Source organism: Vanessa atalanta, chromosome 2, assembly GCF_905147765.1.
Source record: "Vanessa atalanta chromosome 2, ilVanAtal1.2, whole genome shotgun sequence".
Lineage (NCBI taxonomy): Eukaryota > Metazoa > Arthropoda > Insecta > Lepidoptera > Nymphalidae > Vanessa > Vanessa atalanta.
Genome location: NC_061872.1, coordinates 9,793,978 through 9,820,738, shown reverse-complemented (window position 1 = coordinate 9,820,738; position 26,761 = coordinate 9,793,978). Strand labels below are relative to the sequence as shown.

Below are 26,761 nucleotides of genomic sequence, written 5' to 3'. Positions count from 1 at the left end.
GTAATAAACTCAAGACAGAAGTGCTTCTACGATGCTCGACTTTTGCCGTGGCTTTTCATTTTCTCACCGTAATCCTTATTTTTTTGGTAATAAGCATCAAAATCGATTAACGAAAAAGGTCAACGTGTCGGACGTAATATCGTGTTGCTCTTTTATTATGGGTGTGTGAAAGTGAATATGGTTCATCGTAATTAATATTTATTTTCTGTTTTTCTTTTAAACTTTTTTTTTAATGTTAAAGTATAATTAGTAAACCGATTATATCAATATTACTTCCATAAATAATTTTATAGGAGTATCTATGTTTAGAATATAAACATGCACATGAGAATTAGACTGCAGTACTATTTTATTAGAACTCACTTTGAAAAAAAATACCTAGTTGTTGCCCGCGGCTTTACTCACGTTTTAGGTATTCATCTTCAGGTGTTTTGCATAAAAAAGTATGTCATTCCTAGAGTTCAAGCTTGCTTGAATACCAAATTTCATCAAATTCGGTTCAGTGTTTTGGCCGTGGAAGAGCAGCAGACAGACATTTCGCATTTTCAATATAGATTAAAATTTGTTTTGCATACTATTTACATTATTTATAATATAGCATAGATGCCTCATATTATTGTCTGTAATTTGACAATCGTTCATTTCGTTTAGATTCGAGTGTTCTATTATAAAATACCCCGTTCTTTAGGAATTTTCAAATAAAAATATTATTCAACAACAATTGTTTAAAAAAATGTATAATCACCATGAGTATATTGCGTCTGTGTTTTCCAGGTATGAGTTGATTCTTTTCAAAACATTGATACATTTGTTATCAATAAGCAAGTGTTATGCTTCTAAATTGAATAAATATTTTGACGAGACTTCACATAAGTACGATAAATCTTTCGCTCTAGTTTTTTAAACAACTGTACTACTCTACCGTGTTTATAAATATTCATTGAAATATTTAAGAATCGCACAGTAATAGTTTAAATGATCTCATTGATAAAATCCACATTCGTTATAAAAACAAGTATTACGTAAAATTTAAGAAAACATTTTGTATCGTATTTATAAGTACTGTTTAGCGGGTATTTAGGTTTTTTTTTTATGTTCAAAGGTCTACAATACAAAATGACAATCACAAAAATACTATTATATTTTTCATGATGTAGGCACGGCATGCGTTTAATATTGAGTACCAATTAGCGTCTATTCCATGAGAGGTATACACTGATCTTTCTCTTTATCATCATTAATTTGATATTCGGGAGAACATAACAGCTTAGTTTGACTAATCTGGGTTTACAAAGAGTACTACTATTATACCTTCGAAATTAAATTGAGCCTATAATCTTGACGTACCGTTCAATCTCCATCGTATCTTCTCCATCGCACATGACATTGGCGGGATAATCTGTGCACAAATACAGAGAACAATAAAAAAAAACGAATCACTCCGATCAATATTTATAAGGTATTCTATTGTAAAATAATCCTTACATTACCTATTGTTTTAAACTATAAGGTATTGTTGTATTTAAAATACATCGATAAGTAAGACTTGTCTACGCGATTAATCAGTAATCGTTCCCATCATTCGAAACACGGAACATCGAGCGTCCGACTTAAATCGAATCGCGAAGGAATAATATGTTCATACTGTCACGGATTGACCTCCTCAGACATTTTATGACCATCTAGTTATTGAACGAGATGTCGACTGAATGATGATTATACGGATGCGTACCACTTTTACAACCTCCATAGTTTTTGTCATATCTGCTTTGATAATGACTATTTTATTCATACAGTCAGTTGGACTTGTTTATTTTTTAATCAAAACGAAAATAGGTTATATAAGTGGTTAAGATGTAATAGCTATACTTTCACATTAGAGAGCAGAGGAACGATTCTGTAAGAATTCACTTCGTATCTCACTCGTGAAATCTTGACAACCGACTCACGGTGACACGCCATTTTGATCCGTGTGTCATATTAATTTCATAATTATTATTCTCAATATCGCATAATCACATTCTGACATTTGACGCTCGTGTTCTGCGATGAGTTTCGAGTTTCTTCTCACAGATTACCTCTAAAATACGGACATATTAAAAATTATGTACATACTAATTATAATTTAATGTTAATCTGCCACATTATTCGAATTTACGACCGCTCTGTGTTTATCGTATTTATCTAACGTTGGTAAAATGAAATTGTTAGTAAACTAGTTATACAATTTAAGCTTCGTGTACAATGTACATATGAGTATTAGCGTCAGATTACAATCTCTTCGTTCGTTCGATTATGAGTTCATCTCCATTATACTATAACTATACAACCTCATTTTCAAATTCCTATCTAAGATTAGTGATTTTATTCGTATTAATTCGTATCGTACGTTTTAAATTCTAACAATATTTCAATCAATATCAAAAATTCGTTTATATTTATCAAAGTACAAATACAAATCTTTTTTTATCTGTTTTACTGTAAGTAAGGCATAGATCAAGATAGAGAGTCTCGCGTTTCCACCTAACATCAAGAACATGATCTCGGCGTTCTAAGTATCATAATTAGACTAGTAAGTTACCAAAAATTCTGAACAACACACTGAGATATTTCATAGTCTTACAAATCATGTCAGTCGTAGAAAGCCTATATTTAACTACTTAATACCTTATGTGTAAAAAGTGTCGTGTGTCTGTGATGTCCCAAAAGCATCTGTTCCTTTTTATCAGAATGTTTTGGAGTTTATTCCACATTCCACTCCATGCGGATTTGTAAATAGTCATGAGACAGATTTTCATACGCCACATTCGAGGACAAGATGTTTTATAAACATACATAATTCAAGGGAAATTTTTATGGTGTGTGCCCGTGATAGCCGCAATCTTCACTTCAGATTCTCGTGTTCTATATCAATCGCTACTAATACGTATACAGTTACATAACAAGAGATCTGTTTAATAAAGCTGAATGTTCAGTGATGTTTCATTCGAAAAATGATTGTACAACATAATGACGTTCGTATTAATAAACGATTACATATCGATTAGAATTTGAGCACATTACAACAGATGACGTTCTAACAACAGTAGTTCCATTCGGTATGAACTCGCTTCGTATCTCACTCGTGAACATTTTTAAACATTTCTTACACATTTCACAATCGTTTTCTGCGGTGAGTTTCGAGTTTGTTCTTAGAGAATAGTTCTACAATTTCTAGATTATTACATTGTACGTGTTAGCGTTGAGCACGAAATAAATTATAAATATAATTTAAACACACAAAAACTGTCTTAGCTGCCCAGGATTTTTGTGTTGATTTTTGTATTTATAATTTGACTTAAAACATAAATCCTACCCATAAATTGATATCTTCTAAGTATATGTTAAGATTATACTAACAAAGTCTCTAGAGACTTATCATTATGCAATTACTGTTCTAAATTTTTAGATAGCACAGTTATAGTGGAAACAAGATCAGATTATCAGTAACTCTCGGTGTGGTATCTAGGTGAATGCTTAATTGTTATTCAAGTTGTGCCTTTTAATTCTCAGTAACATTCACAGAGTTATAGTAGCGCTGATTCTGTTCAACACAATCTTGAGCGAAACTAATTCGACGGGATTAGAATATTCCTTGCCGACTTAACAGAACGACCAGATACCGATCCGATCTTTATTTTTTTGCATGTTCCTCGACATCTTTGATTGTGAACCAATATTAATTACTCTTTTTTTATTGTTAGGGTTTAGCTCGAGTTTGGTCTGATTTGAAACCATATCACGTATTATGTGTTTATTGTAATGCTTATCTGAAAAGAAGGTTCGTTTTGGAAAAGTTTTTAGTTCATATATGTAGGTTAATTTAGCATATATTAATTCAGACTATTGATGTGACAAAGGTAAATTACATATATCTTTTAAGAATATAAATTAACTTCAACAATAAGACTGTTATATAATGCAGTTAAATAATAATTTTATATCCTATGATGTGCTAGACAGCAATGGATAGGACACGTAGATTGTAGCCCAAGATTGCGGGCTTAAATCAAACGAGTACGTAAAGTAAATAGTTACTTAATTATTCAATTTATAGTACTTAATTGGTGTCTAAAATTCATATTACGCTCGATGGTGACGGTGAATGTCCGGAGCAAATGCAAATGCTTGATGAAATGTAAGAAAATATGGAATAAGTAATTTAATGGGGTTAATAATAAAAAGCGTTGCTACATTCTGGTTTTGCTTCATATCATTTTATGAATATGTAAGTACTGCTTATAATAGAATTATAGATACATTACATAACTAACAATGCTTATGGATTATAATTATTTTTAAATATCGAAGAATAATAAAATATCAAGATTTAGTTTAAAAAAAATACATTTAAAGAATAACATTGATCATAGACTAAATAAAGTATATCTGTGTAATATTTTTAATAAGTATTATTAATATTTTTATATTTCAATATATCCATTATTCATCTGATTGTCACATACTTTGGTTAGATGTTCTGCATACGCTAGAGTTGTAGCCAAAAAAAAAGAATTTGTCATCGTTGCATTTGGACTTTACGTTGCTTGTAAACTTATGCGAAGTCTGGTCGCTTCGGGTATCTCGTAAATAAAAGAAAAATTAAAAAGCTAAGAGCATTAAAACCTTTTTTATCTTACAAATGAATGGAGGTTTAAATCAATGCCCCGATGTTTATTCGCCATTCAAAGTATAATTAAGGTTGAAATCAAAGGTGTTTAATTCGTACTTAATAACCTTCGCTATGTTATTAGAAATGCACCGTCTATCATTATCAAAGAGTAGTGAACTCATGACATGTACTCCCCCCACCCATTACACTCGTCCGTATAATTGTATATTTTTGCAATATTTACCTGTAGAATAGTATACTACAGCAAAACGTAATGTGCTTATAAAGTTAAACTCATTATTAATAATTTTCTTGCTCATGATTCTTGTAATGATTCACTCATGTGCAGAATCTAGAAGTATAATTACATGTCTTAAATTAACATTAATTAATTATACTGTTTACAGGCTCGAATCTTTCAGACAGCCTTCTGACCGGCGCAGTTAGATAATGTATATTGTATAATTCATTCGATGTATTATTTATTACTAATCAAATTGTTGAAATTATACAAAACATTATACATTGTAACATAACATTGGTTGTTGTTTTCGCAACGTCTACACGCTCAACGCTCGTATTACGTTTTTATTACAAATGACAGCTACGAACATTCCAAACGCGTTAACAATTATGTCCTCGGTGAAAGGTCGTATTCATTTTATGTTACTTTCAAATTATATTGATTTTAAAACAAATTTATACATATGCTCGTAGGTTCGTACTAGTAAAAGATCCATATTAAAAAAACGTTCTTTTTTGTAATGTCTAACTGAAAAAACTATAAAACCAATATAGATATATAACATATGCATCAGAAGATGCAGCGATTTTCGGAGATGGTTTTATCATACTAAATTTTATGTAAAGTACATCCTAAAATGTATATAAATAAATCCTACCTAAATTTGAGAATATAGAATGTGAGATACTTGTATAAAATTCTGTATTCTCAAATTGGCTATTAAAAGAATATTTTAATTAATTTGTTTGGCAGCAGACTAGGGCCCCTGGGACGAGAGCAGGTATTCGTACCCGCTAAAAACTTTTCTTGGTAGGAATAAGAGTGCGAGATCATTTTTTTATTATGTACCCGCTGCCTGCTCCTCTCGTTAATCGGCAGAACTCGTTGTGGAGTAAGACTGACTTATATGAGACGCATCATCAATATTATTAAAAGTGCTAACACAAGAAAAAAAAAAACAAGCTAAATAGATTGACTGACTATTACGATAGGCGATCTATCGTAATAGTCAGACAAATACATTTTCCTTCAGTGATTGTTATAAAGCACACTGTGCCATACCCAAATAGGCCAAGGTAAAGCGATAGATTAAAGTTATTTATAAACGAAATTAAGTCAGTTGATAAATAAATCGAAGTCATAAAAAAACGTTACAGATCATAATTAATAAGATTTTATTGTTTCTAAATTTTATATTTAACGCAAAGGTACATAATTATTATTCCTTGCGAAGGCATGAATAGCGTTGCTATAAAATTTTGCATGTAGGATGTTACAAACATATCATCATTTCATACAGAGAATTACGAAATATTCCGGTCTCGTCATAATATTTAACTTCGTGAATTACAATTCATGATTATTGTCAATGAATGTTATCGCCTAGAATTAAAAAAAAAAAATACAATCTACTTGTGTTGTTATAAATGTTGATAACATAATCAAATTACGCTCATTAAAATTAATAATATAATAATAATTATGTACTAAATTTTATTTGTGTTTTTTTCATATCGATCAAATAAAATGTTTGCTCTAGTATCGAGCAAAGTCGATTGACTTACGAAGGTAAAAGTTGTCGGCCGTCAGCTCAAATAGCTCCCTAGCTATTTTAACAATAATTACAAATCCGAAATACCTATATTGATCCAATATGCTTACCTAATAAAAACATTGCGTTTTAAAAGACCTACAATTTTATTTTTTTTCAATTAAACTTGGTGTATTGTGCATAATATTTTAATGGCAACATTTATCAAAGGGTTATTACGTAGGTACTTGTTTCTCTAGACGGGCTCAGGTGACCTGGTGAGGTGGTGACGTGTACTATTATGTTACCTATTTGCTTCTCTTCTTAACCTATTTGTTAGAATAATACGATGATACTTACGTTATCGACATATAATAACAGTATTGAAGTCAGTTTGTGTGTGTGTGTGTGTGTACAATATTGTGTATATTATATTTGTGTATTATCTTTGATTTGACGCCTGACAACTTCACACTCTGCAATAATGTTGACTCATCTGCGAATCAAAAGGTTAAATCAAGGATCGTAACAAAGGGTTCATCTAATCTCGTTGTGGCAATAAACGCCGATTCTGATTACGTCTCTCTATTCACATTCTGTAACACGTTCCACATATAAGAACGACATTATTACGAGGAAATAATATTCGGAGACGACGCATTAATTCACTATTTTACACTTCAACCTACATTTTTATCATTCCGTAATAACCATTGTCTCTTATAGCTGTTTTTTAAACCATACATTTTTTTAAACTCGTAAACTTAATATAAGAATACGTTGATTACAATTTAAGCATCTGCAGGTCCTACTTTATCAGCTTATCATCATCATTTACTTGGCCTGTTCCACGCATTTGATGTCAATTAGTGTGTTTTACTTTTATGTAATAAGTAGGCGGAGGGCCTGTTGGGCCATCTGATGGTAAGTGGTCATCACCCTTAGACATTGGCACTGTTAGATATATTGTCAATCTCTTACATAACTAAAATTGGGAGCAAAGATCTTATGTTCCTTGTGCCAGTTACCCTGGTCACTCGCTCTTTAACCCGGAACACAACAATACCAAATAGTAATTATATCTAATTAGTCTAATATAACTACTAGCCCTATCGCCAAAGGTATTTCAGTGCATATGTCTACCTACTGTATTTCACATAAATCGTACTTGAATTAGCCCGTCCATCTTCTTTATTCTCCTCTTGTCAGAAACCATTCATACCAGACATTCTGCTTATCATATAACTTTGCTATTCATCCCTCCGCATTAAATATCCGTAACATAATAAGTAGCATGATAGGTTTTAGTTTCCCATCAGTTTTCTAACACGTGAATAACATCCAGACATCCTCTAACTTACACATTTCATATATTACCCATTCACGTCCCTCACATCATCATTATTGAAAACCTCACCTTGTAATGTTTCTTTCAACACGGTAGGACATTAAATCACTAAACGATACATTAAGACCTTTTGAAGCGCAGTAAAAATGTAGTTTATATTCATATGATGATGACAGATGTCCATATTATAAACGAGTTTCGATAAAGTCGAACATATTTAGTGACTTCTTATCGTGACTATTTGCCATAATAATAAGTAATTAGCCCAATTAGAAATAGCATTAATAACTGTTGTCGAATGTTAGACGAGGAAATAAAAGACAGGTTCCTCACAACGCACTGTCACGCGCGTGCGGACCGTGCTCCCCTTTCAATGCTGCATTGAACACGGCGCCCACGCTGTGATACAACGGATTCACGCATGACTTCTCCGATATGAATCAGTCAATATTTTGTAATATATGGGTTCTAGTTCTAGAAACTTTACGAGCACAGTTTTTAGTAATAATTTGCAATTTGTGACGCTTCCAAGCTCTGCGAATTGAGGCGAAACCACTCGTAACCTAAAGATCTAGATATACACAGGTCTACTGAACTTGTTGTAATGTACATGTTTTTTTAATACAACATATAATTTATTTCAGAGAACTGAATAATCCGACTCTATAATGAAGATTTGATCCATTAATGTCCTTTTTGGCTTATTTAACGGTTTTACATTAAAAAAAAAATCTATAACATAACATATATCTTATAAAAATACGGTGATTTTGTTTGCTAAAACTCATCAATTTAATTTCCCGTACATTTCTAAAACTGAATTATTTAAAATATATAATTAGGTATGTATCGTGTTTAAATAAAAGTAAGCGATGAAAACCATTATTTAAGCATAAAATACTATCCCAGAGCTATTATTATGTAGAATCATTTAATTAACAGGCGATCGAGAGACCATTGCATATGCAAGCGTATCTTTTTATGAAATAGCCATAATTGCTATGAAGGTTGCCAAACCGGCTTTCGAGTGAGATTCTTTGAATTTAGCTACGAAAAGTGAAAATGCCCGCATCGACGCCTCGACTATTACACATACAGTTAGTATAAACAAGAGTCGACCGCCCGGATTGTTCTCACTATCAGTTGCCCCTTTATCGCTCGCAAACGTCCTCTTTTATGTTAAATAATTAAAACTAAATTAAATATATTTTTTCAATGAAAATTTCTAGTTATAAACAATAACACAGGCAGTAGAGACCTCATCGTTTAATTTTAAAAATGCTCCCCAGGTAATCGTAAAAGTGAAGGGATAAATAGTTTATCTCAATCTTTTATTGATACTTATAATTATAAATCTTTAGAAGTACCTTCATAATAATTATCTATATTATTTTATCTCTTAAGTTCTACAATCCACAATTGTAAATACAATTACAATTGAACTCGCTTATTTCATAATCAAAAGCTTAGTTGAAAGTCACTTCCAAGTGATGTAACATTATAATGCAGGCTCTGACATCGCTGCATCAACCACTTTCGCTGCTATGCCTTTATCATCCAGTCTAGCCCACGTTGATTCAATTTTCACTGCAACAATATCATTAAAACCATTAGCGACCGAAGACAAAATCACAATTCAACCAACTATGACATTTACGTAACCGGAATAAGATCTATTTTGTACAATACTCTTTAGTTTTCAAGAGAGATGTTGCTCATTAAATGGATTTGTATTTCCATGTAATGAAGCCGTGATCATATCTGTTTGGTTGCTTAGTAATGTTTAACACGTGAACTAATAGAAGTACAAGTAAAACTAGTTTAAGCCATGACGCCGCCACGTGCCCGAGGTTATTTGTCCACGTTCCAATTGTTACGTTCAATCAGTGTAATAGCGTTGAAGTGGATATAGAATGCCTTTATGCTAACCTCTGCGCTAAAATATGCAACGCGCAGAAGCATTCCGCACACACACTCACATTTTTAATAGTAAACAAGATAAAAGTTTATAAAACTGAAATAGATTAAAAATGGATAAATTTATAATAATTCCAATTTTTTACAGCAAATGGGTAACCTCGGAGAGAGGTAATTTCTAAGAAAGAATGAACTAAGCAGATGCTACAAATGTATGTAATAATGCAACACGACGACCATGCTATTATGCTTTCTCACAATCACGATTGCATTGCACGCCCAAATGGTCTCACCACTAGTCTAATAAAATTCACACTGATTATCTTCACATGGAATATGTATGTAGACCTTGAATTATGCATACTTACGTCTTGGCTTCCTTAATTTAAAACGTCAGTGTATTTTTTGCCGGTGATAGTTTTGTTTGTGTGGGTACCACCCACGTGGTAGTTATTCTATTGCCAAACAGAAATACTTTGTATTGCTGTGTTCCGGTTTTGAGAATGCGTGCGCCCGTATAATTACAGGTACTGGAGACATATCATCGTTGATCATCGTTGGCGGCGTATTGACAGCGTAAAAAGTTCTGAATAATTCTAACAGTGCCAACGCATCATATGCTCGTCTGTTGTCTTTAAATGAAAAAATCTTATTCATTTTAATTTTCTTAAATCATTGCTTGGTACACAATCATGGCTGGACAGATTCTAATAACATTAGGCATAGAAGTTAAACATGACGTGCAATTTATCCTAGCATACTTTATATTACTATATAACGCAATCAAAAAGTGTAGCTTCTGAAAACTAAAAGCACTGTTTACAGTTATATGTATATTTAGCCAAAATAAAAGTTAACATCGAACCACTGAATACGTGTAAACATGACAAAAATAACGAAATGTAACTGTATTGACGAACTGAGTAATGTTTTTCAATGTTGGTGCCAAAAAAAATTGGTTCACTAAAACAGACGAAACGAATCAAACTAACCGCAATACGAAAACTAAGGAGCGGTTCGCGTGAGCACTGAACTGACTTTGAGTAATGAGGCGCTAGAGATGGTACGAAATTGAAGTATGTTTTATTTTAATGAACTCAATGTGGGCCAACCGTTTTATGCGCCATAACTGATTAGTAATGACGCAAAATTACCTGAAAATTCACTTGATTGATTTCAAAATACAGGAAGCTATTATATGAAAACTCATACGTTATTGCTTCTTCTATTCCATGATATATTTGATAGTACTCTCGCTGTAGTCGTGAAGAAACCGACGCTTAACTGTTATTTAGATTACAGTAGTAATACGAGCCATAATAATAAACACTTTAGTGAGAAGTAAGATTCACACACTGATACTACTGCAGGTCGGATTTATTGATCAAACAAAGTTAGATATACCCATTGTTACTGATGTTATAGAGAAAAAAACTATGGAAAATAATTGATACGTTGTAATATTTCGCAATATAATGGTCGCATATATTATGTGGACATACATCTACCAAAATACAATACCTTAAATCATTCGTATAAAATTGGACAAAGTAATTAAAGAAACCATAAAAACTCGTCAAGCTTTTTATAAACATTCGACCATTAAAATATAACCGGAAGATGTTTCAACCTTTGGCTTCAATGTAAAGGTTACGAAACGACTGACGAAATGCTTGTACTCCAAAGACGTGACCGATAAATATTGAGCGGTGTCCGTACATGCATAGGAACAGGTGTACAGAGGAGGGCGAAAGGCCTTGCGGTCAACCCAGATGAGTCGCAGCCAAGTGCAGGCTCCCATTACGGAATCACCATCTCAGTATGTCTGTACAGTTATCCGCATAGCGACTGCGGTCGCTCATGTAGGTCGGGCACTTGAACGTGAAATTAAATTTATCGTTTGTGAGAATTCCACGCTTAATTGCGACGTTTTGAGATATCGCATGCTTTGTTATTAGGGAACACGAAATTACTTTCTTCATTTGTCGAGACTCGAGAACAATTAGCTTATTGCGTTTTAAACTACAAACGCAATTACCTTTAGCTCTTCATTCATTTTAATGATTTGTTTAATTACCGAAATTAGTTCAACGGTACGTTGATGACTTCAATGTAATAAGCTCTATTCTCTTTTCTCTTCCTTTATTTGAAAAATACATACTCATGATTTCAAACTGTACGTTTTATTATTAGGACCATTGTTATGTACGAAATTGTCAAAACATCTATAAAAAAAAACTTTCTTTTATTTCGCTTGCAAGTTTTGGATCTGAATAAAACGTCTTTGAACCGTTTGTGGTCCTTGATGTATCTGCTGCCAATATTTGCAGCACAATTTCCTCAATGTTCTCAGCAGACTGATTAATATTTATAGCACGTCAACTTATACATAAGACCGCATTCCCATAGGCATCGAAGAGCTTAGGGGGTTCGACCCCATCCGTCATTCGTACCTACTATTGTAATCCATTTTTACTATTGATTTTTGGACCCCTGTTGCAGCATAAAGCTTTAAAAATAAATGTTCGAGACCATGTGTTTGCATATACGACTTTTTTTTCTTTATATCGATGTACAAAGCTTCTAAGTATGCTTGTGTTTCAAGGTCAAACAAATGTATACTTATTTTTTTTAATCTGAATTATGTCCGTAATTGTGTTAAAAACAATACCCGTTTCTTTAAATACATCGTATTTTAATATAATTATTTGATTAGTAATTAATGAAAAAGAATAGAATATAGTGATAAACTATACATTTGTCTTTTAAACTAGTAAAAAGTTTTGATTTGTTACGTAAACCTTATCACAAATATAATCTTACATTAAACATTCAAAGAAACGTTACATAAGATATATAATCTTATCAAAAGTTTGCACAGTCAGTCACAACCCAGATTGCAAATATTTTAACTAAGTTTTATCTTAACAGAAATATTAAAATTATTTTAATGATAAAATATTTCAATAATTAAATGTTTTTGAATATTGAATAAATTATATATTATTTCCGTGTATCACACCCGAAAGAAGGTTTCAAGGATGTTAACCGGTCCCGTTGTTGTATTAAAAAAGAACAGTGTCATTTTACAGATAATAAACATTTTATTTTTGGTCTTTTAATTTTAACCGGCTAGTAATTTTATACCAAACTTTCATTATTTTTAAGATAAATTATATAAAGAGTCTTAATATTATAATTATCATAATTAATCTGAATTATTTTTAATTTACAAATATTATGTCCACACACGTTACGACTTTAAAAAACATTAAAAAATATATATAATTTTATAACTATGTGATTTAATATATTATTCAATGTAATTTTTGAACTTGTTCCAAAATCAATGAAATCAATCTGAGGTAACGTAACATTTTTTGTTTGCTTTCTAGAAAAATTAAATTAACGATTACTAAAAATATTTAAACGTTCGATTTAGGCGCCATGCCGCGAGGGGCATGCAGCTATTACCGACTTACGTGATGGCATTGATAATAACTATACATCGAATCGAACCTTCATCGGTGTTAAATGGATTTATAGTATGTTGTCGTCTTGAATAACAACATATTTGCGCGCCAAATGCATTTGTAACAGATTATATTACCATAAACGTCACTGAGAAAATAAAGCAGTAGATATACATGTTTACCAAGATTAAAATATTTTTTTAATATTAAACTACACAATATTTACAAAATGTCGGTGTTGTTTATTTATTAAACGATTCACTTGCCTGCGTAAACAGGTTTCGAAAATATTATTTTCGTGTTTTCCTGTCACAGGAAATAGTGAGTACCTACAATTTACTCAGTATGTTTAGACCGATAAAAAAGTTTTATCTTCGGTTCTAATTAAACAAACTAACATTTATAATTACAAAAAGCATAAATGAAAGTCATTATTTATATTAATTTAAACGAGATTATGAAAATAATATTACATTTTTAAAGTATATTTCATGAATGTTTACTATTATACAGTTGGCTATCCAGCTAAAGCGAAGGAATTGATATATTATGTAAATAACTCACCACACTGCTTCATTACTGTTCAGCGGATATAAAAAACAAACAATATATTTGTTTTTACTAAAGAAACGAGTAAAGTACAAACCGACGTTGCAACCGACTATCTCGAGCTACGATCCGCATGCTTTACCACCTGAACCATGTTGGCAGTAATAACTAGGCCTTATCTTGTTTGAAATACAATTTATTTTCTTAATTAGCAACGTAGTATGAACACAAATCAGCGCTTAAAACGCTTAAAGTATATAGATTTAAAAAATACATTTTTTCAACGGAGGATACAACTGTTTGATTAAATTAAATATATTCTACTTATATTTGATTTTTATTCATCAATAATTAATATTCTAAGGCGAGTGGAGCATAAGGGACATAACATCTTAGTTCCCATGATTGTTGGCGCATTGGCGAAGTACGTCGGTTAAAATTTCTTACGAAGCTAATTTCTATGAGCACAGTGGTGATCGCTCACCATCAGGTGGCCTATTTACAACCAATATCAAAGTCAAACATATGCGGTACATGTGTTTCCTATGTGCAATTTTTCACAGTCTAGTGGAACGGCACTCCGACATAATCAAAGAGAGGAACAAGATATATATCGTCGATGCGTCGTGTTTTTTTCTTATTTTTAGATTTTTAGAAAAAACACATAGCGACTTTTGCAGGCGCAACGACGATATATCGGCTTTACATACTGCCTGAGAAAATATCACTGCCGAAGTTCTAATTCCAAACTTTTTGACTTGACAGATACTTGTCAATATCTCAATAGATTATATCTATATGTAGATCGGATCCGTAATTTGAATCCAAGACACCGGGATCAGCACTCTGATAAGCTAGTTTCTAGACCAACGAGTCAGTCGGTGTCGTAAGGAGTTACATTGATATTGTTGAAACAATGCTCAAATCATTACAAACACAGCCTTGTTGATTTTTCCATTGATCCCACGAGTGTGGCGAAGTGCTAACCAAGGGTCGTGTGAACTTATATTATAGAAAGAACTAGTTTTAACAACATTTTTCTGTCTTCTAACTAGCAACACTGAAGTCTGATCGTGTATATAAAAATAAAAAGTAACAAATTGCGTAGAAAATAATAAACTTACTTGAAATGTTACATATTTATGTTATTTATTGAAATGGATTACATACATTTGCAGATTTCACACGGTTTAGATGGATACTATTAAACTAATCCGGTTCCACTTACGTATTCACGTATTTATCGAGACTTCACACGAAACGTGGGCGGCGTAATATCGACGCGTCCGCTACATGATGATGGGAACCGAAGACTTCCCGAAACATGCCGAGAATTCCGCGATATATAACATAAGTGGGATCGGACTATTTGATAATACTATTACGAATGCTCAGAACTCGTATGGTAAATTAAATTATGATTAATGATTATCTTTTTGAGATTTTACACAATGTCAATGTTATGTACAGCATCTCTTGTAATCGAATAGAAAATATTTTCTGATGTGAGTGTTTAAAATATTTCTGCAGATTCGCTGCAAATTGAACGGCAAAATTGTATCTCCGAAGAATTCTATTTATTAAGAAAATAAAGCTGAAAAATTTACACGCCTGACCGAACAAACAAAAACAGAATCACATTTAATTAAAAAGGAATAAATTGCACGTTTAATGATTACGTCTTTGATAAAGATACGTCGATGGTACTGTGTCAGTTTTACGCAACATATTCGTATCCAAAATGAGCACAGCGTCAGTTTATCCTTTAGGTAGTATAGGCAATTACTGACAGAACAAATTTTTTTAATGATTAATATATTTGTTGTCTTAAAAAAAATATATATGAAGAAGCTAGAATAGGATAAAAGCGCCCTGAGAAGTGCATTGCCTGGGGTTCCGTCATAGTTAATCCGGCCCTGAGCTTGTATGTATATATGTATATAGCGATTGTATAATCAAAATTTAAATCACCGGATGCAGATAATATATTATCTAAATTACGTTTGACCAAAAAGTATTATATATTTTTATTTTATCTGTGGCTAATTATTAATTATATAATCCACGTGATTAACACACACAATGACAACTTAAACAAAGATGTGAAATAAATTTTAATGATGAACGCCCTTGGTAATTGCAAACTAGTACAGTAAGTTCATTACGTCAATTACTCTGTATCAATATCACACAGGGTTATCAACAAAATTATTTTTAAACATTACAATCATAGAAAAAACGAAGCAATAAATCTAATAATTTCGATAGACACAAATATTCATTAATTTTAACGAAGAAAATTAAAAAATAATAAAATGACAATTATGTCATGACATAGAAACCTATTTGCACGTATTTGTTTAACTATAGATAAAAATTCAAAACACAAAAGTGCCTATACACATTTTTTTTAAATAATATTTTGAATTATTACGAAATAAACGAACAAATACGTGCGCTTCTAAAGAGTAAGTCCTCGTCCAAAAGAAATTAACTAGGTGTGGATTATTGATCTAACAGCTAGAACCCACAGCGTACCCTAAATGCGTTATAGACAGCTATAGCGACGTCTAGTCGACTCCCCACCTGCTGTTGACTGCTAATAATAATTAGAAACAGGTACACATTCATGTATAAACAAACTCGATTCAATAGTCAAGCTACTGAACTTTGAAACGTAATATGAGAAGCATCATTTATATATATTTTTTTGTTTTAATTATTACTTCATCTCATAAACAATATTGAACTTTTAGCACAAGTAGGTAATATAAAAAGGATTTTCATTTTCATTTTACATTTACTTATGCTTTAGTGTAATTTTTAATTAAAATGTTTATATACGATACGAAAAATGTTTGTCTTCGATTAATAGTAAAATCATATATTATATTGAGAATCGACATTAAAACGAGGCGGAAATAATTGTTTAATAACGAAATTTTAAACAAGCTTTATAAAACAGATTAATCTATAACGAATGAGAACTAACAACAACCGAATTAAAAAACAGCAGTCATCTCACATAGAGCCAAAAGCGAAATCAATAGTTCAATCGCACATTTTGGCGCACTTTTAGGATTCGTTTATTTAAAAAAAAAAAAAACAAAAGTAGCTACACTGTCTTCTCGTTGTTAATTTATTCAATCTTATAAAATTTCAACTGAGGAAATTTCGAATTGTACGTATATACGTTAATTATATATTTTTAATAAGTACAACATATATTAATATAAGGAACCGATTGCAACAAAATATTTAAATATTAATAATAAAAGAAATTCGGTAAATAATAAAAATATACTGTTAAAATGAGCATATCAGTTTTAGTAGGTAGTCAAAAATCCTACAAACAAGAGACATATTAGGTATAATATAAAAGTATTATCCAGCGATAAAAAAGGTTCGTATGCAATTATTCAACGATTGTTGCGCCAAATATTTAAACAGGAAAAGCAATCGAACTTTTCAAATTACAATAAAACGATTACTAACGCAATACGCGTAAAGACATTGTTAACTGTATGATGAATTAACATAAAACAAAATATAATAAAACAATACTTCGTGCCTGGATTATTATATTATAACTTGCTAATACGCAACGTGTGTTACAATGTCACTTTAAATAAATATATAAGTAATTATCCGGCTCTTGTACGTCGATAGTACTCTACACAAATACACGTAGTACAACATAAAAGTCGCAATCAGGTAAATGTGTGAGGATCTCGTACGGAACAAACTAAGAAACATTGTCTTTGATACTAATTATATAAATAAGAATGAATTTTGCATGTTTGTCCTATATGTGTTCCTAAATCATATTCATCCGATTGTGACGAAACTTTGGCTAGTTCTGAATACATCCGAGAATTTTGCTAGTTCAAAAAATAGGGAATTTTCTTTGTATAAACTATTGTCGTTTTATGAAAACTTATACCCTTAATTCTACCTTTGCAAATCCGGAACGGGTAGCTCGTAATTATAATAATGACTAACAAAATATAAGGCAATTGTCGCTGTAATGATTTAACCATTGAAGTATATACTATAACTATTTCCAATACAATAAATCTTAGCAAAATATCTTTAAATTATTCTAATCAATGTAATTATGACAATTAGCAAAGATGCGTTTTATGACGATACTAAATTATGAGAGTAATTGCGTCAAATCACATAAAGAAGAATACGCTTTACGGCGCGAACGTTTTAAACCTTAACGCATAAATAAACGTTTGAAACTAAGTGGCAGGTTGGTTAATATCTTTAGGAAACAAATTTTAATTGGAAGATCACCTCACTCATAAAATCAAAGGAGTCTAATTCGACGGGCATTATTTATTTCACGCTTTATAATAACTACACTTCGAACTAATAAACGTACTTCAAACTGTCGTATCGACAGGAGACTGCAAGTTAGATCCATTTTAATGTAATTATATTAATAATTGGGTTAAACTGACGATGGAGCCAGGAGGGTGGGTAGAGTAACTTACTGCTAACGATACTATAAAACCGGTTTATATAGTATACTATTCATGACTTAGAGTTTTTTAATTATAATTAAAAATTTTGATTTATACGTTTTCGTAAAAAATGGTTCTGAATTGAACTACGAAGCCGTGACTTTCATATATCGTGACCTGAAAACCCAAAGACACCTTACTCCCTTTTATGGCTGACCCACGATTTATAAAAGCATTTGACGGTTTTATGGCCATATCAAGCCTACAATCAACTAAGCGCTTTAAAATGAACGATTTACGCAAAATTAGTTTCTATTGACATAGAAAATATTTAAATATGTATCTTATAATTACATGGACCTATATATTTAGTTAAGTTCTTATTTATTGCGAACTACAAGCTTGTAACATAAAATTCCTAATACGTAAAATAACTGGTTCACATCCGTCAATTTTAAAGAAATAAATATATACTTATAAGTCTATGAATTATTCGATAATTGCTTTAAGTCCGAACGACTTAACGACATCGTACCTTAATTAAAGAGTACTAAATAACCGCTAAAGATTTTAATATAAACATTAATTTACCTTTGCAGTAATTTCCTGTCTATCATTGGAATCTTAATGTATGTTTCTTCGTAAACGTCTCTTAATATTTTTACGGATTTTTTTTACTTATTTATAAGAAAAAAAAATCATTAAAATCAGGGACGTTGAATACAAAGTCGTATAAGTTATATTTAGTTCTATTCATTCTAACTAATACTCTACATGTAAAAAATATTTAAATGTTTGTTACGCCTTACGTCTTAACTCCACAACCACGTATAAAAGTACGTGGTTAAAAGACTATCTTTTGGGTAAGCCGCGAGCTGAAATTAGTTAACTTTGTTTAATGTTTTTTACAAATAATATTACAAATAAATATAAATTGATCTCTTATACATTGTACGATAATATATCGATTTAACCGCATCGATAACACAATGTAATAATGTTATCCAATGACCAACATTTTATCCAACATTGGTGGAACTTAAGTAACTAATCAGATAGATTTGTAGGCGTAGTTAGTGTTGGCGATGTTCAAGCGACCTAAAACAGGCGTAAATGTCGTTCGACACGCGAACCATTCGCTTGGGACTGACAACATTATATTGATTAAAATAAAATTGATTATTTTTCAGTCACGACAATTCATTCCGCTAAGCTAGTTAGTAGTTTATATTTGAGAACAATTTAAATATTTTGTTGTATCATGGTTGGTTTACATTCTGCAGGCGAATACTAAAACTGAAACAGCAATGTACTCTACTGTGTTTCGGTTTGAAGTCTGTCCGTCAGACAATATAATTTTATCGAACCATTTTGATTATGATGTCCTCACTGACCGGTTTTGGTCACGATCATTTTCAAGGTCACTGGTAGTCAATTGCGCACGACATATGATAGTAACCAAGTGGGCCAAAACTTAAATGCATAATGCATTAGTGCTATTATCTCACTCATAATCCAATGGCAGGTTCAATCCTTCCATCAAGCTTAAGCTTAAACTTCTAAACTACTAAGAATTTATCGATAGTAAAATCCCATTTTTTTATAGGCTTGTCTTGAGTTTTGAAGATAGCACTTCGGGATCTGAAACCTTAAAAGCAAGCTACTTACTACACCAACGAGGCTGTCGAAGATAATGAGTACGATAGACATAGCAATAACACTTTTGATTCTTATTAAAAAAAACCCTTACCAAAATATATTTATCACTGCCGTTGTATTTCCAATAATGCTTGCATCAGTTTTTTATAACTTCATTTTTGATTTCAGATGGATGGCTCCAGTGAGTCTTGCTATTCACGCGCCCGGGGCCGATATGGGCCCTACTGTGAACAGCATCAGATACTTGCGCGATTGTCTCGGTAACGAACTCATCAAGCAATACGTTACGTTCCACGTTTTCTTCTCCCATAAAAATTTACCCAGTTCGGTAAGTAATTATAATGCTATCTTAAGATATAGTTGGAATAACAGTCAGAATTATTTAACCAAGTTATGTATGAGTTTAAACAACAAAATTGGAATCTTTAACCGTCTGACTAGACAGTCAGCTTACATACATCAACAGCCTGTAAATATCCTAAGCCCTCCTCTCCCTTTGAGGAGAAGTTTTGCAGCATATTGCAAGACGCTGCTCAAATGCGGGTTGGTGGATACACATGTGGTGGAATTTCGTTGAAATTAGACACATGTATAAACAAATTAAGCACATGAAAAAGCACCTACCTTGGGAACTAAGATGTTATGACCCTTGCCTGTAGTTACACTGGGTCACTCACCCTTCAAACCAGAATACAACAATACCAAGTTTTGTTGCTTGGTGGCACTTGGTTACCTGATTAGTGGGTGGTAACTTCGAAGACGAGCTTGCACAAAGCCCTACCACCTATTATACCACCAAGCATGTCTCTAATATGTTTTAGTTTAAAATAATAGACGAATTAGTTTTAGTTAGACCAAATAGTAGTAGTTATTTTATCAACATACTATTATGACAGCAGAACACAGTCCAAGTGAAAAGAAAAAGTTGTTGATACTTCCAAAAGGCGGCTATAAATATTACAACGTATATTAATAAAATTCACGCATACATTTCGTTGCATGCTTGTGAAAGCAATTTTAATTCGTTATTTTAGATAATAACCCGTTTTGCTCGTTCTTTATCAAGCTAAGCTATAATTACTTATAATAATCGATTAGCAGTAAGATTATATGATTTAAAATATAGCATAAAAATTGTAATAAAGAGTTTAAAATATAACTTATTTACAATGATTTGAATAGATAATTCTAATAAATATGAACATACGCGCTATCGAGACACAACATGGAGTTGCTAAATTTCGAAATATATTGATTTAACTCATAGTCGGTGCCCAGTAAATTACAAAGGATAGAAGGAGTTAAGTCAAAATAAATATCGCAATAACACAGACACGATCAATCAACAAATTAAAAAAGACGTGTTAGAATATTATGTTCGTAAAAAATTAAATTAGATAAAAGACGAATTCCGTGTTTCGAATACCTTGAAATAAGGTTGAGGTTGATTTAGAGTAGCCTAGATACCGATGTTAATTAGATATTACGAAAACGTAGCGTGTCATCTATTTTATACATACGATAAAGTCACCCAAGCCATACCTGCACATCACAAAACGATTTTAACAAAACATTTTTTTTTTAAAGACACGATTAACTGTTCTAGAAGTGTTTGTATAACTGCTCAATTACAGGAACAGAAACTAAAGTAGTAGCGCGTCAAGTATGTGCACAGTCTAAATTTCGAGCATGCTTGGTCGGACAGCTTGTGGTATCCAGCCTGCCTTTAAATCACTAGTTGAGATTAAGTTCTCTTGACCGATTCTTACTAGGACTCTCTAAACGGCATAGTCAACTGCATAGAAGATATTGTGCATAAGTGTGTACTTATATAGATAGACTCTAAACAGACAGAAAAATTACTTAATTGGTGGTAGGGCTGTGTGCAAGCATGTCTGGGTAGGTACCACCAAACTCATCAGATGTTCCGGTTTGAAGGGTGACTACAGGCACAAGGGACATAACATCTTAACTCTCAAGGCTTTTAGCATGTTGGTGTAATGTAAGGATTTTTTTTTATTTCTTACAACTTGTGGTGATAGGTTGCCATTAACTGGTCCATTTTTCTGACCACCTACCTACTACATAAAAATATCTTTTTTTTTTACATTAGCTTGCCCCTAGTTTTCGTTGTAACAATCATATGAAGTTGTATCAACTATAGCTACTTCCAAAGCAACACAATGAAAGCGATTATAACGAACAATGGCTATTTTATCTAAATAAAATGTATTTAGTTTTAGTTAATTAAGTATGCAAGTTAATTAACAACCAACTCAAGGAAAATAATTGAGCTACAAATTTAAATATATAAATAATGTTCAATCTTATTTATTGCTATGCAAATTTTTATAATCGCGCTATACAAATGTTATAAAAATTAACAAATTAGTGCTCAAGGCGAAAACGTAGCCAATGAATGAAATGTTTATCAGGCATCTTCAATATCAGTTTTTTCATTTACATGTATAAAATAATCAATACACCATAAAATGTTGTTGATTCCTATCAGTTGATAGTTGTTGGTTTGTCAATGTTAATGACAACGCATTCAAGTGGTTCATGCACATTATCGATTATATAATCAAAGATACACTTTTTGCACTCTAATGCTCTCTCAGAACAAACATTCAGCGATAATTTCGGATAGAAATTAGCGTGGTGAAATAACCTGACTCCTCAAAAAGGAGAGGTGTTAGCCAAACTGTAGGACATTTCTTACTTTTACTTGTAAAATATCTAATCTATATAATGTTTTTCCTCATTGCAGATACCAAACCCTGACAGCTTCCTCCAAACCCCGTACAACTGCACAGCGAAGCCGCCATACGACGTCAACGCTAACTCGACGTATATGAAGGCAAAAAGCCTCTTGTATCCAGTGAATGTTGCTCGTAACATCGCTAGAGAGGCTGCAGTTACTCATTTTATACTGCCTTCCGATATAGAGCTATATCCTAGTCCTAATTTAGTACCCAGGTTCCTAAATATGATTGCCAGAAACGCTAAACCATTAAGCACTTCCACTAGGCCTAGAGTCTTCCCAATAAGCATATTTGAAGTCGGTGCCAAAGCACAAGTAAGTTCGCACTTCCTTCTGCTTTTTTTTTCTTTAATTATAAAACTATTAAATTCCTTAATTTTTTTCTTAAAATAATATTTTTTTGTATAATTTAGTTCGTTTTTTCTTCAATTTGTTTACTACTAATGACTCCCTAAATTATGGTATTTTAAAGAATAATACGTTTATTATATAATCTTCAATGAAGTTGCTAATTAAAATCCTTAAATTCCAGGTGCCTTCGACGAAAAACGAGCTGCAAGGGATGTTAACAAACAAGACCGCGATACCGTTTCATAAATTCGTCTGCCCCAACTGTCATAACATACCCCAGGGGCAGCAATGGATGAACGCACCGGAAACTAATCGTAAGTATACTACTAATATAAACAGAACATCGAAATTTTCATTTATTATATATTTTATTTTTATAATAAATTCGAAGCTAAACTAAATTATGTTCAAGCCTTATATATCAATAAGCACGAAAATAATGGATTAAAATATAACTCCGATAAGTAGATATTAATATACTCTGTTCGCCGTTTTATTTTAATTTTTTCGCTAAAGTAGCGGTTCATCACGATTTCAAATAAGTAATTGCTTTTAAAACGGTCGCGACTTAACGTACATGCGAATAGTTGACACGGTTGTATAGTAATATGTCATAAAATTCGGTCATTTTTCATACAATGTGAATCGGGGTCGATCTCGTTTTCGTGTGACTAATTACGATGCATCGGCAATTAATCTCGTGTTGTCGGTCGTGAGCTATTTATGCCGTAAAGAGCATGGCGTGGTCGTATGGGGCATTCTAATTGCGTATTATGGTTCAATGACCGCGTCTTACGCGCTGGACGGCCCCATTCTTACGCCAATTTGCAAAAAAGCAAACTTTCATAAGCTACTGCTAATATTACATAAAATATTATTTGATGCAATCGATGACCTTTTAATCGCAAATATTTCTCTTTATTAAATAAACGAGCATTATGAAACGACTCTCTTCAGTATTTTTTTTTTAAATATGTATATAAATTATAATGGGTAAGGCGAGGTATTATGCAGCAAATTATAATTGCATAAATAAAGTTATGAGGCATTTACATACACCCAAAACAGTAAGCTTGTTTTTTTTTTGTAGAAATGGACGTATTCCATGTCGGCAAACGGCGCGGGAAGTTCGTGCACTGGGAACCAATCTTCATTGGAACACACCAAGATCCTTACTACGATGAACGACTTAGTTGGGAAGGGAAAAAAGATAAAATGACACAGGTAATATTATCACAAAGAAAAAAAATATATATACGATGCACCCCATTAGAATTTAATTAACAATAATCATCCAATACATATAATATGATTTCTCACATTGTTTTCCTTTACTGATAAAAGCATTCAGCACGCACGCAAAACCCAAAGCACGCTGATATTTATAAAAATATAAAGAAATCCTTTGTTCCATATTTAAATACTTTATTGTAAAACTAAAGCGAAAAACAATATAAACACTAACCTTTTTAATTTTACAGGGTTACATTCTCTGCGTCAAAGATTACGACTTTATGATATTGAACAATGCTTTCCTAATACACAAACCCGGCATAAAGCACTACGTGAAGAACGAGAAGAGAGACAAAATCGCTGGTAAACAATCGTTATTCATAAAGTCTGTTATAATGCCACAACTCAAAACTCTTTTCGGAACGCGGAATGGCTGTGCATTGTAATATGACATCCAAATGTTAAACGACCCAATTAAAAATCAAGACGTGCGTACACAACGTACTATGGGTGTGTTTATCCGCCTGAATTTTCTAGAACTTTACTGATTGTGTCGACTCGGAACGAAACATATCAAACTATTATTTGTATTTAAAATAAATTTAGACATAACTCAGTAACTCTCGAATCCGTGTCACTATGACTTGTAAAGCTAGTAACACAGTGCCTGTAAGTTTATATTACTAAATTTGTATTTTGTATCTGTGTATTCGTATTAGTAAAACGCTATACCGATTTCAAAATAAAATATAAAACCGAATTTCCTAGACTGTTCTTCCTACACGAGGCCTATATGAAATTTGTGTGAAAGATGAAAATTAAATAATGTAAGTTAAATGCTGTATATATTTTGTATTAAGTCGCTTTATAATTGATTTGGTGCAAGTAAAGAACGCACTTGACTGTCATATTTAAGTGCTTTCTCTACGAACACTAGTTTATCTTACATATTATTTAAAATGATTTTAATTTCTTTGATTTTCTACTTATACTTATTCCTTAGCTTGATTATAGAAATTAATAATATAAAAATAATTTCTAATATTGTTAATTTTAAGTGACTTTTATTTTTTAACATTTACAAGTCCGTTTCAATTGACGTTTCAACGTATGAACGATTCCTGAAATGCATTTTATCTTAAACGATATTTAATTATTAGTTACTATTAGATACATAAATAACCATTTTTATAATATAAGTCACTGTATAAGCTTACAACGTGGTTCCAAATATGTAAATCCATGTAAGTCAACATTTAATGTATACTGTTGTACGGCTATGCCTGATAATACAATGTAGGCAATAGGCGACTTTGATATGTCTATTCGAAGTTTATATACAGCCTAATATTGTTGTAATGTTTTATTAAGACGACGGGCCTTACGGTACTGGTGATAATTATAATTTATAGTGATAAAACTCACCACGTTCGAAATATATGATTAAGTTTTAGTTTTAGATTAGTTAATTAAACTCCAGTTAGACTAATGTGCAGAATTACTAGTTTACAAAAAAATCTTAAGATAAATCGAGTGGTCCAAATCGAAAAAAATATCCAGCAGTTATGCTTTGGATATGCGATTAAAATTAATATCTAGGAAAATAACAACTACTGACGAATTATGATGTTCGTGTATCTCTACAGTTCGCATTGACAGTTCTGACTCAAGATTTCTTAAAAAAAATACGTTTAGGAAAAAAAATATGATGACGTCACATTTATTAAAAATAAATTAAAAATTAAAAAAAGAACCTGTTCATATTGATTAAATTTAGTTTCGGCTAATGTGATAGATGTATTAATTAAATTAGTACTTGTGTCATCTTTAGTGTATGTTCTCGTGCGCGGTTTAGTCGACTTATTTAATTAAGGCAATGATTTATCTCAATTACTGCTAAGGTGTATGTGCTATCCGTGATTATACTGTATAATGTATTCTATATAGCTTTTATTAGGGGTTTGGTTTTGGTTAACGCATGTGGTGAGTTTTCACTTGAAAGGCTAATACGCCTTATAGATTAAGTGCAATAACCTATATACAGTCTCAATGTGATCATTTATTAAAATGTATTTATCGACATGTACTAGTTATATAACTATGGGTCTAAGAATTTTACCTTGTATGCGAAATTTTTTTTTCATAAAAATCTACAGGTAACATATAATTGGAAATAAATAATTTGAAATTAATTTGCATTTTTTAATAACCGTTTAATATTTAAACAAAAGCATATGTGCTTTCAACCCAATCGTTAAAACATAGATGGACAACGACGTGAACAAGGAGCTAACGCATAGAATTCCATGAAGTCCAGTCTTTACGGCATTTTCCTTTCATTTTTAATATGTCGCAATTGTGATCATATTGATGAAAAATACGTTACTGGAGGTTGAACCAACTGTTTTTTTTTTAAATATATTATTATCCACTCCAAGGTTCAAACCACACTGAATAATGACACTTAAATCTTTAATGGATTAATTTAGCTTCTAGAAAGTCCGATGTGTCTATTTATTGTGAAAAAATGTTTTTGAATCACATGAAATAATGTCAGAAAAAATTATAA

The 26,761-nt window shown here is 31.8% G+C and overlaps 1 protein-coding gene across 1 annotated transcript in view; it reads left to right on the top strand.

Moving 5' to 3' along the window:
- The window catches only part of LOC125070923 (beta-1,4-glucuronyltransferase 1), a 55,734-nt gene extending 29,374 nt beyond the window's left edge, over positions 1–26,360 (top strand). The window contains exons 3-7 of the mRNA XM_047680945.1: positions 20,013–20,172; positions 22,615–22,923; positions 23,141–23,273; positions 24,050–24,183; positions 24,441–26,360. Of these exons, the coding sequence (XP_047536901.1) occupies positions 20,013–20,172; positions 22,615–22,923; positions 23,141–23,273; positions 24,050–24,183; positions 24,441–24,638 (934 nt within the window). The 3' untranslated portion in view covers positions 24,639–26,360. The remainder of the gene's footprint in view (positions 1–20,012; positions 20,173–22,614; positions 22,924–23,140; positions 23,274–24,049; positions 24,184–24,440) is intronic.
- Positions 26,361–26,761: the final 401 nt, after the last annotated feature.